Below are 14,766 nucleotides of genomic sequence, written 5' to 3' on the forward strand. Positions count from 1 at the left end.
AAGAAGTAGAAAATGTAATCAAGAAATTCAATAATAAGCGTTAAAAGGTTACATTATTTTTCCTGCCAAAATATTCTTATTCAATGTTTTTAAAAAATTATTTATAAACTCGTTTTTCACACACACGTAACATTACCTTGTATTTAAAAAAAATACGCAATATTACCTCAAAGAACGATTGTTTCGCGTACCCCCCCCCCCCCAAAAAAAAAAAAAAGGAATTCGAGGGGGCGGTGAAACGTGGAGGTCAAATGTAATGGGCTAAGCCCAGGGAGAAGAAATACCTTTGCCAAGTAAAACCCTAAACCCTGAAGACGGCGCCTCACTATAAAATCCTATTGTCCGGTTCAGCTGTGCGTCCACCCTTCGCCCTCCAACGCTGATCGCCTCTCTGGTGCAGGTGCTTGCTTCATCATCCTCATTTTACCCTCACTTTGAATTTGTCTTTACGAGTCTTCCTCTTGTACTGATCAGTGAGCCCTTCTGATATTTAATATCATCAATTTTTTATCGTATCCTGCGTTGTACTGCACATATCGAAGGCTTGCAAGCGCTCTCTCGTTCGAAGCCTGTGAGCTCAAAACTTGTGCAATATCATGAGTCGTCCCCTATATATGATCCTCTTGTGCCTGCACGTCCCTTAGGCTTGAGGGTTCTATGGTGGATGATGAACATTTTTCTAACATACCCTTGCATCTAAATTTAGCGCGAGGTTCCTAGCTTCGTATTTTGTAGCTCTATTTGTCTTTTTGAAGGAATCTGTTTTGCGCTCTTGAGCAATTTCCATTTGGATACTGGTCTTATCCTCCTGAAGCAAATTTCCATACGCACCCTCTTGTACAAAACAGTTATAACTTCCTTAGTGCTCGCAATTGCATAGCCATATCTCGGCTTGTTCGTGTTTTGATGTCTGGGGAATGCTTGTGGTTTTAAACCCACCGTGCTTATGAACGGTCTTGTGCTGATTAGTTCTTCCGTCAGCACATAACATTAACATAAGCTATATCAACTGTTGCCGCACCGTCATTGGTGTTTCCCAATATGTAGGAAACTTCTAACTTGCAGTGCGTCAAACAACATTCATCCTTAGTACCCTCTCTGTGTGTGTGTCTTCCCCATGTTTCTTTGTTTAAACAAAAAAAGCTCTATTTTAGTAAATTCTGGTTTAATTTCTTTATTTTATAACAATAATAGTAATCTGTGCGACTAATTTTTTCTCAAGAATCACATAATATTAACTAGCTGTTTGGGAAATTTTTGGTGTTATCAGGCCCATTGTGATCATTAAAATGTCAAATCCAAAGGTGTTCTTTGACATTGTAATTGGAAAGATGAAAGCAGGTCGAATAGTGATGGAGTTATTTGCAGATGTCACCCCAAAGACAGCGGAGAACTTCCGAGCTCTCTGCACGGGTGAAAAGGGGATCGGCACATCCGGGAAGCCTTTACACTACAAAGGGTCCACATTTCACCGAATTATTCCACAGTTCATGTGTCAGGGAGGAGATTTCACTAGAGGAAATGGAACCGGAGGGGAGTCAATTTATGGCTCAAAATTTGCTGACGAGAATTTCAAGCTGAAGCATACGGGGCCTGGTGTTCTCTCAATGGCAAATGCTGGTCCCAGTACAAATGGTTCTCAGTTCTTTATATGCACTACGAAGACCGAATGGCTTGATGGAAAGCATGTTGTGTTTGGAAAAGTTGTTGATGGCTACGGTGTGGTTAAGGAAATGGAGACAGTGGGTTCACAGAGTGGGAGGACCTCAGAACCAGTTGTGATTGAAGATTGTGGTCAGATAGCAGACACCTGATATTGGATGTTTGATTCATTGTAACAAGATGTAATAAGTTACTATCATAACCAAACGATAGGGGCGGTTCTTGTGCCTGGTGTCTTCATTTATCGATTGCCTTTTCTAGTGTAGCTGCTTGGGACTTTAGCTGTCTGATAAACGTAGCGCTTTATTATGCAGTGGAATAACTTGTTGACCAACAGATTATCCGCATATGCTGATTTCATCATCAAAAATCACTAGTGAAGGAGATAACTATTACATCATCAGCTACACGCGCGCGCGCCCACACAGGAAAAGCTTTCATCAATGCATTGAAGATAGCTATTATAGTACTGTCATGGTGAGTGCAGGACAATGGTGCTTGAATATTAGTGAAGTGACGAGGATGGGTCCTGTGGGGGCGCTGTGAGGAATGATTTGAGGCTGGTCATCCGCGGGTTTTCTTTCACGCCGCTGAACTGTGAGCAATTGCTCTCAAGGATGTCCAGATGCAAGCTCGTTTTATGAGGAGGGTGACGGTGGCCCTAACGAAGATGCCATGCTCGTTCAGGAATTTATCTTTCCGCCTTTGAGCTGCATAAAGTTTCGGATCTTTACCCTCATTCGCATTTGCATAAACGAAAGCGAGAGCTTTTACATTCCCAGCATCATAAAGAGAATACAATAATGAATTGATCGAAATAAAGGAGAAGAATTTAAAAGTCCCGTGCTATATTATTCTATTTCCAACAGACCTAAGAAATCAGAAATTACAACAAAACACAGAATTTGGAACATGAGAAACTCAGAACTGAGTCTCCGGACTGTTTAGACAGAATTTCAAGGAGTGATGTATGAAACAAAATTTGAACAGACGGTTGCCCGGTTCCTATCCTTTCATTCCCAGTCTTCATCACTTAGTTGATCATCGTTCTCTTCTCTAGGAGGCCTAACTACCACTACCACAGTTCCTAAAGTATGGTCCACACCCAAGCTCTTCAACGTAGACCCTCTCTCCACCTTTAAGCCCTCAGCACCGTCGCCGCCATCATCAACCGCCGCTAAATAGAATCCATTACCGGCAGCCACTTCCTTCCGACTCCTGTCAACCACCACCAATATGGGCTCCTCCTTATACCACCTATTCACCTTCCACGGCAACACCCTTGCATCCGCAAACGATACCGCCACACCTCCTTTTCCCAAAGCCAACACAGGCTCCCATCCGGGCAGCACCACCCATCTCTTCCATCCCTTCTCTGCCACCACCACGCCAAACACGCCTTCACTTGTGCACTCCACCGGTGCTTCCGTAAGCTCCGCTCTCTCCTCCGCCCTACAAACTGGCACAACAGCCACCGAACTAGCCTCTGCTACCTCCCCCATCTTCAACCTCACCACCGGCACCCGGACCCCTATTTCAATTTGCTCCTCTACTTCTTCCTTTTCGCCCGCCTTTCCTTTCAATTCCTCTAAAATTTCACTTTTTGCCTTTTCGGTTTCGGCAACGCTCAGCGCCTGCTCTAAAGCAGCAGTTCTCTGCTCCGATGGGTTCCTATGTTCCCTGCTCTGCCGGTAATACATGAAAGACAGGCAGTCACCCGGAATATTGTAATCGAAGCTTGCCCATCCCTTGTCACGCGCCTGCGAGGGAAATCTTCATTGCGCGGGCTAGATCTTGAGCCCCCTGACCGTCAAGGTTGTTCATGACAATGTAACGGGCAGCTGCGACGCGTTGCGATGCACTGAGAAGCCGGATTTCGTAGAGCAATTCGGATCCGCCGGTGTCAAAAGCGGAAAGAATTTCAGGTTCGGCGTTAGATTGAACAAGAGAATCGCGCACCTGGGCTGCAACGACAAGGCGATTCTGCTCGACCCCAGTAATGCCGGTGGCCTCTTCAATGGAAGGGATGGAAAAGCCATCTCGGATGAGAGAAGGGATAAGAGGGGCGTACTCATGCCAGAGACCAAATAGAAAAAAGGGTATATTGCAAATGTCACGATAAAAATGGCAGAATAGATATTAGATAGATTGCATTATAGCATGGGGGTGAGTGCCGATTGATTTGTTTCGGTTGAATTACAAAATCAAATAAATTGAAAATCATGCAGGCTTGTTTGTTTTGGGGCCGAATGAGCCCTCCCTTCCTTCCAACCAGGTAGGCCGTAGGCCCTTCATCACATTGGCGGCCTCCAAGCGATTTATCAATCCTCCCCTTCCGATATCTCAAATTTACCCCTCCAACACGGCTCAGGGATTGCGTTGCCTCTTTGCCCGCTCATATACGCACTCTTGGACTGAAACGAGATATGAATTCCGGTGCTTTTGTATTTATTTATGAACACAAGGCATGAGACATAAAAGCTATTTAATTAGTTCATAAACTAATGTGCGAATCTCCGCCACTTATTTTGGATTTTAATCCAAGCTTCCCCTTCTTTATCATTCTACAAAACATGTCTCCAGTTCCTTCATTGTAATAATCCCTAAAACATCATTAAGTGCTCTCGGCAACTCCTTTACTTTTTATGAGTGTTCTTCAAGGCATAACCCCCCCCCCCCCAAAAGGCCCCAGCCCCCGTGGGTGGTCAGGACAAAAACATTCAGCATTGTTCTACTTATATTATACACGAAGGCAACCAGATGGTCCCCCTCTCCCAATTCAAAATTTGAATAATTTTTTATGAAATTAAATATCTCTATAAGATTAATTAACTCGGTCATGAAAATTACATCAGGCGCCTTAAATATTTGGCACCTTCATCGCTCACTGATTCAATCTTAATAATTATTGTCAATTTAAATTAGAGTAACTATCTAAATATTGTGTTTTCTTAGAATTTTTTTAAAACTAGTCTGTATTGCAATTTTTTTTAAAAAAAAATCTGTGTCTTTAAATTTTTAACCCGTTTATCAAAGAGGCATTATCTCAATACTTTAAATATATATGTATTTTTATTACTCTTCTTGTTTTTTAAAATTCAATTGATCCCCGCTTACATTTTTTTGTTACGATGGTTGAGGAAAATTTAGTTAATAAATCATTTTATAAATTCGATTAATCGTGTAATAAATTTAGAGTCTTCAATTTTGATATGTTGAAAAGAAAAAAAAAAGATTAATATTCTGAACAAATATAGGAAAGATGAAGACGAAGAAGAAAAGATGAAAATAGATTAGACTTGAAGACATGGCTTTGGTAGATTCAGACGGCTGGGCACACTCCGCGGCCGGCCCATCCTGAAGCGAAACCCTTCCTCTTGTGGAAGCGTCTGCATTGACAAAACGACTTCTATACCCTTTCGCCACCGCGGCCGCCGCCCTACCACGACTTCTCTTCATCCTCGTAGTCCCTATCCATCCATCGGAGAAGCAGCTCCCTTTAAGCAATGGACCAATCAGTTCTCGATGACATAATCAATCGTCTCCTTGAAGTCCGCGGTCGGCCGGGCAAACAGGTTCAGTTGTCCGAGTCCGAGATCCGCCAGCTTTGCGTTGCTTCCAGGGATATTTTCTTGCAACAGCCTAATTTATTGGAGCTTGAAGCACCCATCAAGATCTGTGGTATCTTTCGTTTCTTTTTCATCTCTTTACTCTGCCCTTTATATTCTGCTTCTTCAACTCCTACGCTAGGCCCTTATATTCTGCCTTCGTCCATCAGAAGATCTGTAATAGAACACAGCATATTTCTTAGTCAAACTCTTAAGCGGAGTATTTTGGTTTTTGGGCTTGGCATATGATCCTGCTGCTTGTCCTTTAAATTAATACGTTGACATCTTCTTGGCCTTTATCTCCAGTATGTGCTTCTAGGTTCTAAGCGTTCGTACTTCTCCTAGTCAATAGTAAACAATATACCTAGACTGCAGCATCAATAACTAGTGGGGCTGATTCATTTGAAGGCTTTTCTCCACCCATCCCTTAAAGGGATTATGGAATATAGTATCATTCTTTGATATGTCAATTCATCATTGATTGAAATACTTGCGTTTGCGAAAGAAGGATAGCAGAAGATTTTATAGGCCATGCTTCTTGCTGGTGTAGTGCTCCAATATAGAAGCTGCGAGCTCAAAATAGAATTTTAAATTGTCAGATGATTTCTAAGAAGCGCCTTATTAGAAATTAGAGTAAGTTGACACATTAGACCAAAAAGGATTGGGGCTTGAAGCAAATTACTGGGACAAAACCTGTCTAGTCTGAAATTGAAATCTATGTGATAGTTTGAGTTGATGCAATTTAAATGCCAAGTGTAAGGCAGCCGAGGAAGTTTCCTGTATATAAAGTAACAAGTTTTTTGCTCTCTTTTGATCTACCAAATGCCATAAACTGAACCTCAGTTTCTCTTTGGACGAAATAATATTAACTAAGTGGAGCTATGAAGTTATTGAATCTTGGTCACTAATGCGAGGGCACTGAATCCTAACAAGTATGATGATGGAAATCGTTCCTGCCTATTTACTTAGTGGCAAAATGCATGATACATGCAGAATATAATATCCTATTTGAAGATTTAAACATTTTAAGATTTAAGGTGATTGTAAAGACGAGTCTCTTACCCGTGTGACTTACTTTGTCACTGTTGACATGTCATCCTAATCTAGAAAGTCTTGTCTTGCTGTCTTACAGTCCCAATACTCGATAGCAATTTGGGCATCTATCACTTGATCCTGAAGGTTCAGTTCCCGTCACTTTTTTTATGTTAAGATTGGGCCTATGGTTGAAGTTCTTGAGTTTCCAGCTGAATTATAATAGAAAATAGGCTTTCTAATATAAGATTCTGCAAATTTTAGTATGTGATAAAGTTTTTTCAGTGACCTGGAATGTTTGGAATTTCCTAGTAGTTTGAAGTGTCTCTGATGGAGACTTAAGTTTGTCTAGAAGAAGCTCTATCCTGTGTTCTTATGGCAGCAGTCCTATTCACAATATTATACTTACATAGTAATGAGAACCTTGTTTGAAGGATGATATATCAAAATCCTTTCTTTTACTGTATCAAGCTCTATTACCATTACCAATGTTCCTGTGTCAACGATGCTATATCTGCTATTTAGATTTCCTCATCATATGCAAGTCCGACATTTTGCTGAGCTGAGCTTGTCTGTTCATATAGCTTTATACGTGCTCCAGTCCATGCTCAACTAGTTAACCCTGTTATCAGTCGGGGAAGAAATTGTTGGTGATGATGTATTATGTTCTATTTTTTTCAACTTAAGCCCTGTTTTACTGTTTACAAAAAAAATTGTTTGTGTAATGATCACTGAACTTCCTGATATTTATGTTTCAGGCGATGTACATGGTCAATATTCTGATCTTTTACGTCTCTTTGAGTATGGTGGATTACCTCCGCATGCCAACTATTTATTTTTAGGGGATTACGTGGACCGAGGGAAGCAGAGTTTGGAAACAATATGCCTTCTCCTTGCTTATAAAATAAAATATCCTGAGAACTTTTTCCTGTTGAGGGGAAACCATGAATGTGCTTCTATAAACCGTATATATGGATTTTATGATGAATGTAAGAGAAGGTTCAATGTAAGGTTATGGAAGACATTTACTGAGTGCTTCAATTGCCTTCCTGTGGCGGCCCTTATTGATGAAAAGATTCTGTGCATGCATGGGGGACTTTCTCCTGACTTGCATAATTTGGATCAGATCAGAACTCTCCAGCGTCCAACTGATGTACCAGATACAGGTTTGCTTTGTGATCTTCTTTGGTCAGACCCAAGCAAAGATGTTCAAGGTTGGGGAATGAATGACAGGGGAGTTTCATATACATTTGGTGCTGATAAGGTCTCGGAATTTCTTCAGAAACAAGATCTGGATCTTATTTGTCGTGCTCATCAGGTTAAATTCCAGCCCCTTTTGCTTTTCAGTGTGTTGCCAATTCCTCAGCATTTAATTTTACATCCCCCTATTCCTACAAGTAAAGGATTATGAGATACATTTCCTGCAGTGAACATATACTAATTTTTTCATGGTACTGAATTCGAAATTGCTGTTTGCATCATGCAAGTGAAGGAGTTTATTGCAATGAGCCGTTATTTTAAATGCCATCTGTCAGCATCGGCATAGGGGATTCATGCTATACAATGTTTTGTGTTCACATTGGAGATGTTAGGCTATAACTAAAATTTAGTTGTTTTGTTTTCCTATACGCGGCTAGCAGGTTGTGGAGGATGGTTATGAGTTCTTTGCTGATCGACAGCTAGTAACAATATTTTCAGCACCAAATTATTGTGGAGAGTTTGACAATGCTGGTGCTATGATGAGTGTTGATGAGACGCTAATGTGCTCTTTCCAAATATTAAAGCCAGCAGATAAAAAACCAAAGATCAATTTTGGAAGTAGTACAACAACTGCGAAGGCTGGAAATTCTCCAGCAGGTATAAAGGTAAAAAGTCAGGTTATTTGCTTATGTAATGGGTACATACTCAATATGCATAGATACGAATGTCATGCTACCAGTTGGAGATATGATTTACGACTCTACATTGCTGTTATAAGTGACTGTAGCGTCTGTTGTTACAATTTGTGCTGCTAAGTTTTACATTTCCCAATTTGTGATTTATTTCTGGTTTAAAGCCCACTTGATGAATACAAGAGAGTGCCTTCGTGATTTATTACATAATTCAACTCATACCGCATCAGCTATCATTCGTGTTTTCAATTCCTCACGTTAACAATTTGGTTGATTCATCAACCTCCTCTGACTTCTTTCTCCCATTGTGATTTGCAGTCCTTCCTGGGTACAAAAGTTTGAGTTGAATTTTTGGGGGAAAGAGGTGTTGCTTCTAACAGACGAGAGTGGTCCTGAGCGGAGTACTGGCAAGAACAAGAAGCTTGAGTTCCATGTCCTCTATTGTGATGTGTTGAAGCACTTGACTTCCATCTAATCTGCTATGATTTGCTGAAGTTGTAAAATGGCATAATACCATCGTGAACTAATGCAAACCATTGTCTTTTTGCTGGTACGAAGCTGGTTTTTCCAAGATGAAAAGCCGTAACCTCCCCCCGGGGTCTTCCTTGTACACTAGTGCTTGGTTTACGTTGGTCTGAAGCATGAGCTTCTCAAGTGCAGATGGATGCATCGGCTTATGTCGCTGAGAACCGTTTAATACATTTCTCATACATTTTATCATATTTTGGGCATGTTCACCTGCTGCCAAAGCGGGCTCTGGGAGAATTCTCTGTTTATAGTCTGTTCCCTTTTTTGTCAACCACCCCCCCAAATTTGAAAAAAAAAACGTTTTTTTTCTTTTGAAAGAAATAATGGTTTATCCACGTTTTGGGTTGGTTGGGGGTCTCGTGAGATGATTAAAAATCCATCACATTGGGGGGTCTAAATCCATCGGCTGGTGGTCTGTCATAATTATATTGCTAAATATTTCTGGACAGTTTTGAAAAACCATCAATGGAGGTTTGTACAACGATAAATACATGCGAAAATTGCGTACGCCTTTTTTCGGGATTGCATGGTAAAACGGAATTTTGGGAATAAAATTATATTATAAAATGAGTTTTATATTTAAGATTGTGGAAGTAATTTATAAATTGAAATATGGAAACTATTATGTTATCCTTTCCATACGCTTAACGACACGGTTCTTAGGGCCCTGTGTGGCACAAAACTTCTGTCTGATGGGAGGTATTATTAATTTTCATATAACATGGACCGATTTTATAGTACTTAAAATAGTTCAATGTTATTTTCGTAAATATTCTATTGAAAAAGTGATTTTTATCTGAAATGTAAAATTGGAAAGCAGTGAAACTGAGCATAGGATATATCCGAAACCAGCGGCTGGTTAGACAGGATTGTTTTGCGAAGATGATGAACAATTTCTAAATTTTTATCTTAACTCATTTAGAAAGTAACACAATTTTCTATAAATTTGCAGAAAGAACCACAACTTAGAAATCATGAAAATATTTGGCAAAAAAAAATCAATCATTATTGGAAAAAAATTTTTAAAAAAAGGGCGGACTCTCAGACAAGCAATGACGGAATAAGGTGAGAGATGATTGGATTGTGAGTAATCATCGTCATCATCATAATGACCGGATAAGCGACAGGGGCAATTTTGGAAGTGAGGACACAGATGGGGCCAGGTCGTTGGAAGTTGGGACATGTGGTTGGTTTAGATTAGAATAAGAGCGTCTGATACAATTATTGCTATTGCTGCTCAAGTTAGAATCTAAGCAGTCCACAGAATCTTGCCAGCTGCACAAGGTTAAGTGGTTAACCCATTGTTTGAATTGCATATACCAAACTAGATGTATACTTATTCTAAAGGAATCAGAATTTGAGTTTTAAAGGAAGTGTTTTTAAAAAATATTTTTTTTGTAAATTAAGATAAATTTTTTTATATATTTACTTTGTATAATGTAAAATTATTTTTAAAATTATTGTTTGATTTAAATCTAAATACCGTGCATCCATTTTAACTGGTATTTAATATAAATTACTTGTAATATATTATTGCATAATAAGAAATGCATTGAATTTGCATCTCTTTTCAAATCTACCTTTTTTATAAATTATTTGTATATATCTCTTTGTTTTTCTCTTTTTAATAAAAATTAAATAATAATAAAATTAAAAAAATTATTAAATTTATTATAAATGACTTACATTTAATATAAAAATTTTTCCCTTGACTTATGAAAAACATAATTTTTAGTTTGGGTGGCTAAAATTCAAATCCAACTGCTCCAGTCGTCCGGGGGCCGAAAGAGAGTCACGTGACGTGGGCATGGGATGATTGATCAAGTTAAGATAACCTATCAAACCGTGACACATAGAATTTTAGAATTTTATTAACTCGTCAGTGAAGTGGGCCCCCCCTGATACGCACACGTGCCTATCACATGAACGACCACAGCGCGGGGGCCTACAAAGTACAAAGTGTCCCCTCTCCATTGGACCTCAGTTTGTTTCACTACTCTGTTCGCAACCTTGGAATATGTTTGTGAATGGCAAAAAAAAAAAAAAAAACCTTGGAATATTTTTGTGATCAAGAGTTCGTTTTTTTGAGCTGCACAGCCTTCTTGTTCTCTCATTACTGCATTTGGTTTACACCATGATCGATTCTCTTAAACTGAATCCCACCTTACTTGACCCAGAAATTGAAAACATGCACTTCAGAATCACTCCAGATATCAGCACTCTTTTACTAGTTTACATTACAAGCACTTTTCATTCTCACTCACCTAAAACAAACGAGCGAACGAACGCTAGATGGCTACTCGGATTATATCATACTTCCCCACTTCCTATCACCATGCGAAAACCCAGAAAAGGAAAGAAAAGGATCAAGACGGTGGAGGAAGACGATTATCGGTGGTCAGCCATCATGTTCATATATCAGCAGCATCAGAAAAAGGAAAATAAACGATTTTCGTTGCGGCGACAGAAAAACTTATATACAGGCGCCAAAATTGAACTCACGCTCGGATAAACTCCCAGTCGCCCTCTGTTTTTTCACGTCAGATCCGTTTTCTCCCCTCCGCTCTGGATCCACGGATGCCCTGTAAAATTACACATAGTGCCAATCCACTTGTCAGGATTCAGATTGACCCAAAATCTTATTCCCCCTTAATTTCCTTCTTACAAATTGTGCTGCTGATTCTTAGATAATGAGAAAGTCCTTGAATTGAAAAGAAATTCTGAATGGAAAAAGAAAACGAGAGAAAGAAATAAGAGAGCCGGAAACGTACCCAAGGCTTGCTCTGCCGATAATCTCCTTGAAACATCCCTACAGATCATCTTCCTGAGTAGATCCTTGGCAGCAGGAGAGACGGACCCGAAAGTCCTGGAAGGGAACCTCAGATTGGCCCTGACCACGGCCTCAAAGATATCGGCGGCCGACTCCCCGTGGAAAGGAGGAAATCCGGCCAACATTATGTACAAAATCACGCCGCTGCTCCACACATCTACTTTCTCATTGTATTCTCTCCCCATTAATACCTCCGGCGCCACATAGTAAGGCGTCCCGACCACTCCACTCATGCTTCTACCGTCGCCGAACCACTGTGCGGACCCAAAGTCGGCAACCTTGAGATTATTACCAGAATCAAACAAGAGATTGTCGGGCTTGATGTCTCTGTGCGCTATGCCAAGACGGTGGCAGTGGGCGAGGGCTTCGAGCAGTTGCTTCATGATAGAAGCGGCTTCGGCCTCAGGGAAGGGGCGAGCAACGATGCGGTCGAGGAGGGTGTGGGGGTGGCAGAGCTCAAGGACGATGGAGAGAAAGTGATCGTGGTGGAAGACGTGGAAGATCTGAAGAATGTTGGGGTGAGGAGAGAGGAGAGACATGTACTTGGGTTCGTTGTGGAGACAAGAGCGATCGGTGGGATCGGAGAGGAGGCGCTTGTCGATGAGTTTGCAGGCAAAGAATCGATCGGAGAGGAGGTGAATGCAGCGGAAGATGGTGCCGAATCGGCCACGTCCGATCTCATCGCACAGTTGGTAGTGGTTGTTGCGAAGGATCTCCTCCATCTCTCTGCTATGAGAGACGTTCTGTTAGGCTGTTAGCTTCTTCTACCTCTCCCGTCCTTGGTGCGTGCTGCTTGTGTTTTGGTGTTTTGGGTTTATTGTTTTTTTTCCCCAATAAGTGGTTTTTTTTTGGGAAAATAACATACAAGTACCACCAAAATTTAAACATTATCTCCTGAATTTTCTGGAGCCGCCTGTAAACCATTTCGAATCATCCTTACAGGTAGAAATAATGTGGGGTAAGTTTGAGATTTGCGTATTTAGATGGTAATTACATGTCATGCTCCCTATTTTTTATATCATTATTAGTACTATACGCGAATATTCTTTTCCGGGATACTTCCGCGGTCCCACCCCCTCTGAGAAAAAATCGGCGAACTATAATCTTCGTATAATACTGTTGCGCATAATATATGCTGTATCGTTGGGGGGGAAAAAAGAAAAGAAATACTGTATTACTATATTTATATTTTGTCCATATAATTGAGAATACCTTCAAATTATTTTGAGTTTGGGACCAATCACTATCAAATTAGGAGTGTTAAGATTAAAAGCCCTTCTAATAAATATATTTCTTGAGATTCAAATATGTATTCTCCTTTTAACCAAATGAAAATGCTTAACATATCAACTAACAACTTATTAATTATATTTAATACTGCAATTATTGATTTTTTTAAAACAGAGTATTTTACGCAGTATTCATGAATGATTTTTAATTAAACATCCTCGCCACAGCCACATATAGCAGCAGCAATAATAATAATAATAATAGAATATAAAAAGGCGTAATTCTCAGGATATGCCGAGAAAATCCAAGCAGAGTGATTCCAAAATTCTGCGCTGATAAGAGGATCCTTGGTCATGTTACTGGCTTAGAGTAATTGGCTTGGGCTTTATTCCCTGTCGAATATATTACTTTCAATTCTTAATATAAGAATTTGTTTGATTTTTATTTTAATTCTAAATATAAGTATAAGACATCAATTCATTTTGTGCCTCATATTTATCTATTTATTTCCAGTGTAATTTTTGTAATAATAATAGTTTTACATGATTAGTAATGATATTTTAAGAAAAATGATATTAAAAATAAATAATCTAACTAGTTTTTTAATGTACTCAAATTATCAATTAGAACTTATATTAAGACTGGAAGTAATATATGATCGAGTATAAAGAGAGTTAGGCACAACCCACTGTGTGATGAAAATAAGCTCCATGACAATCATTCGCGAACTTCTTCTGCGCGAGATAACGACGGACGCTCTGATTTAAATATTTTCAATCCTTTTGGATTAATGATCAGCATAGAACACGTGACATGGATTTTATTTAAATTCGTGAAACTAATTATAAAATCTCGTTTATAGAGTATAGAATAATTAAGATAAGAAGTAGTAGTAACTTTTATTCACATGTGTGTATATATATGTATTGTTTTTTGACAATAGCTTGTTAAGAGTTTGTTTGGAGCTCCGTTTAAAAAGTACTTTTAAGCAAATTCACATAAGTCGAAATAAAATTCTTCTCACATACTTATCTTATATTCTGTAAATTATGTTTGTAAAGTTACTTATAAGTTAATCCAAACATGCTCTAAGTGAAGTATCGGGATGTGGAGTTAAATCTAAAAGGAGAGTCAAGTTACAAAAGACTAAGAGCTTGTTTGGATCAACGTTACAAAGTGCTTATAAGTATTTTCACACAAATCGAGATGAAATTTTTTTCATATACTTATCTCGTATTTCGTAAATCACGTTTGAAAAACTACTTATAAATTATTTCAAATAACTGTTAACTTGTCAGGAACCAGAAGTCTTTAAACTTATAAACCTTATAATAACTTAGCGACAATTGAAGGAGGCACAAGTGGCAGATATGCTTAATCCGCCTTTGTGTGGGGAGGGGTTCCAACTGAAGAGCTGGAAGTAAAGATGAAAGTGATGCGGATATTTGTAGTATTCCCTCCGTGTTTTTTTATAAGCAACATTCCGTTCATCACATAAATCAAAATATTAGTTAAAATTTGTTAAAAACAATAAATATATTAAAATTAGAAGTTCTTTCTCAGAAATGCTCTTATTCGGGAGACAGAGTATAAAAGAGAGAATAAGAAAATTATTATAATAAAGAGAATTATAAAATAAAAAAAAGAATGTGTGATGGAGAGATAATAGTTAGGAAATGAGATAATAAGTATATTGAGTATTAAAATAAGTAATTAATAAAAATAAAATAAAAAAGGTACTATAAAATTTTAAGACTCACTTGTAAATATTATTTATATTTAAAAAAAAAGGAGATGACAGCTGTTGTTTATAAAACGGGAGTGAAAGAGCATCGAATAGTAGTATGAACGCAGGGTACCTCAACTTTTGTGGCCCACCACACCAATTCCTTCCGCACTTGCATGCTTTTCTAAATAAAACCACAAATGGACAAGGACAATGCTTTCCTCACAGCCCTTAATTAAGTGCCCCAGCTGTGCCACT

At 39.0% G+C, this 14,766-nt stretch overlaps 4 protein-coding genes across 4 annotated transcripts; 2 read left to right on the forward strand and 2 right to left on the reverse strand.

Annotated features, from left to right (window-relative positions):
• Nucleotides 1-320: 320 nt before the first annotated feature.
• LOC114746210 (peptidyl-prolyl cis-trans isomerase CYP19-3) lies at nt 321-1,998 on the forward strand. Its single transcript, XM_028934422.1, has 2 exons — nt 321-400; nt 1,271-1,998. The coding sequence occupies exon 2, from the start codon at nt 1,290-1,292 to the stop codon at nt 1,812-1,814; it is 525 nt and encodes a 174-aa protein (XP_028790255.1). The 5' UTR covers nt 321-400; nt 1,271-1,289; the 3' UTR covers nt 1,815-1,998.
• Nucleotides 1,999-2,449: 451 nt separating this feature from the next.
• Nucleotides 2,450-3,753, reverse strand: LOC114746266 (rubisco accumulation factor 1.2, chloroplastic-like; the record flags this gene model as incomplete). Its single annotated transcript, XM_028934496.1, is given in 2 exon segments — nt 2,450-3,435; nt 3,437-3,753. Coding segments are annotated over 2 exon segments (1,077 nt in total), but the record flags the coding sequence as incomplete, so codon positions are not given.
• Nucleotides 3,754-4,963: 1,210 nt separating this feature from the next.
• On the forward strand, nt 4,964-8,943 carry LOC114746208 (serine/threonine-protein phosphatase PP1). Its single transcript, XM_028934421.1, has 4 exons — nt 4,964-5,343; nt 7,061-7,620; nt 7,943-8,167; nt 8,513-8,943. The coding sequence occupies exons 1-4, from the start codon at nt 5,169-5,171 to the stop codon at nt 8,534-8,536; spliced, it is 984 nt and encodes a 327-aa protein (XP_028790254.1). The 5' UTR covers nt 4,964-5,168; the 3' UTR covers nt 8,537-8,943.
• A 1,973-nt stretch (nt 8,944-10,916) lies between these two features.
• On the reverse strand, nt 10,917-12,348 carry LOC114746281 (phosphoenolpyruvate carboxylase kinase 1). Its single transcript, XM_028934510.1, has 2 exons — nt 11,494-12,348; nt 10,917-11,304 (listed from the first exon to the last, which is right to left on the reverse strand). Exons 1-2 carry the CDS (start codon nt 12,272-12,274, stop codon nt 11,258-11,260), a joined length of 828 nt encoding a protein of 275 aa, XP_028790343.1. The 5' UTR covers nt 12,275-12,348; the 3' UTR covers nt 10,917-11,257.
• Nucleotides 12,349-14,766: the final 2,418 nt, after the last annotated feature.

The sequence above is a fragment of the Neltuma alba genome, unplaced genomic scaffold (assembly GCF_004799145.2).
Source record: "Neltuma alba isolate B1F8T4 unplaced genomic scaffold, ASM479914v2 tig00004928_pilon, whole genome shotgun sequence".
Classification (NCBI taxonomy): domain Eukaryota; kingdom Viridiplantae; phylum Streptophyta; class Magnoliopsida; order Fabales; family Fabaceae; genus Neltuma; species Neltuma alba.

Excerpts from the sequence above, each read along its gene's own strand:
- LOC114746210 (XM_028934422.1), top strand. The coding sequence starts at position 1,290 with ATGTCAAATCCAAAGGTGTTCTTTGACATTGTAATTGGAAAGATGAAA.
- LOC114746208 (XM_028934421.1), top strand. The coding sequence starts at position 5,169 with ATGGACCAATCAGTTCTCGATGACATAATCAATCGTCTCCTTGAAGTC. Across the intron at positions 5,344-7,060 it reads AGCACCCATCAAGATCTGTG|GCGATGTACATGGTCAATAT; the intron begins GTATCTTTCGTT and ends TTTATGTTTCAG. Across the intron at positions 8,168-8,512 it reads ATTCTCCAGCAGGTATAAAG|TCCTTCCTGGGTACAAAAGT; the intron begins GTAAAAAGTCAG and ends TGTGATTTGCAG.
- LOC114746281 (XM_028934510.1), bottom strand. The coding sequence starts at position 12,274 with ATGGAGGAGATCCTTCGCAACAACCACTACCAACTGTGCGATGAGATC. Across the intron at positions 11,305-11,493 it reads ATCGGCAGAGCAAGCCTTGG|GGCATCCGTGGATCCAGAGC; the intron begins GTACGTTTCCGG and ends GTAATTTTACAG.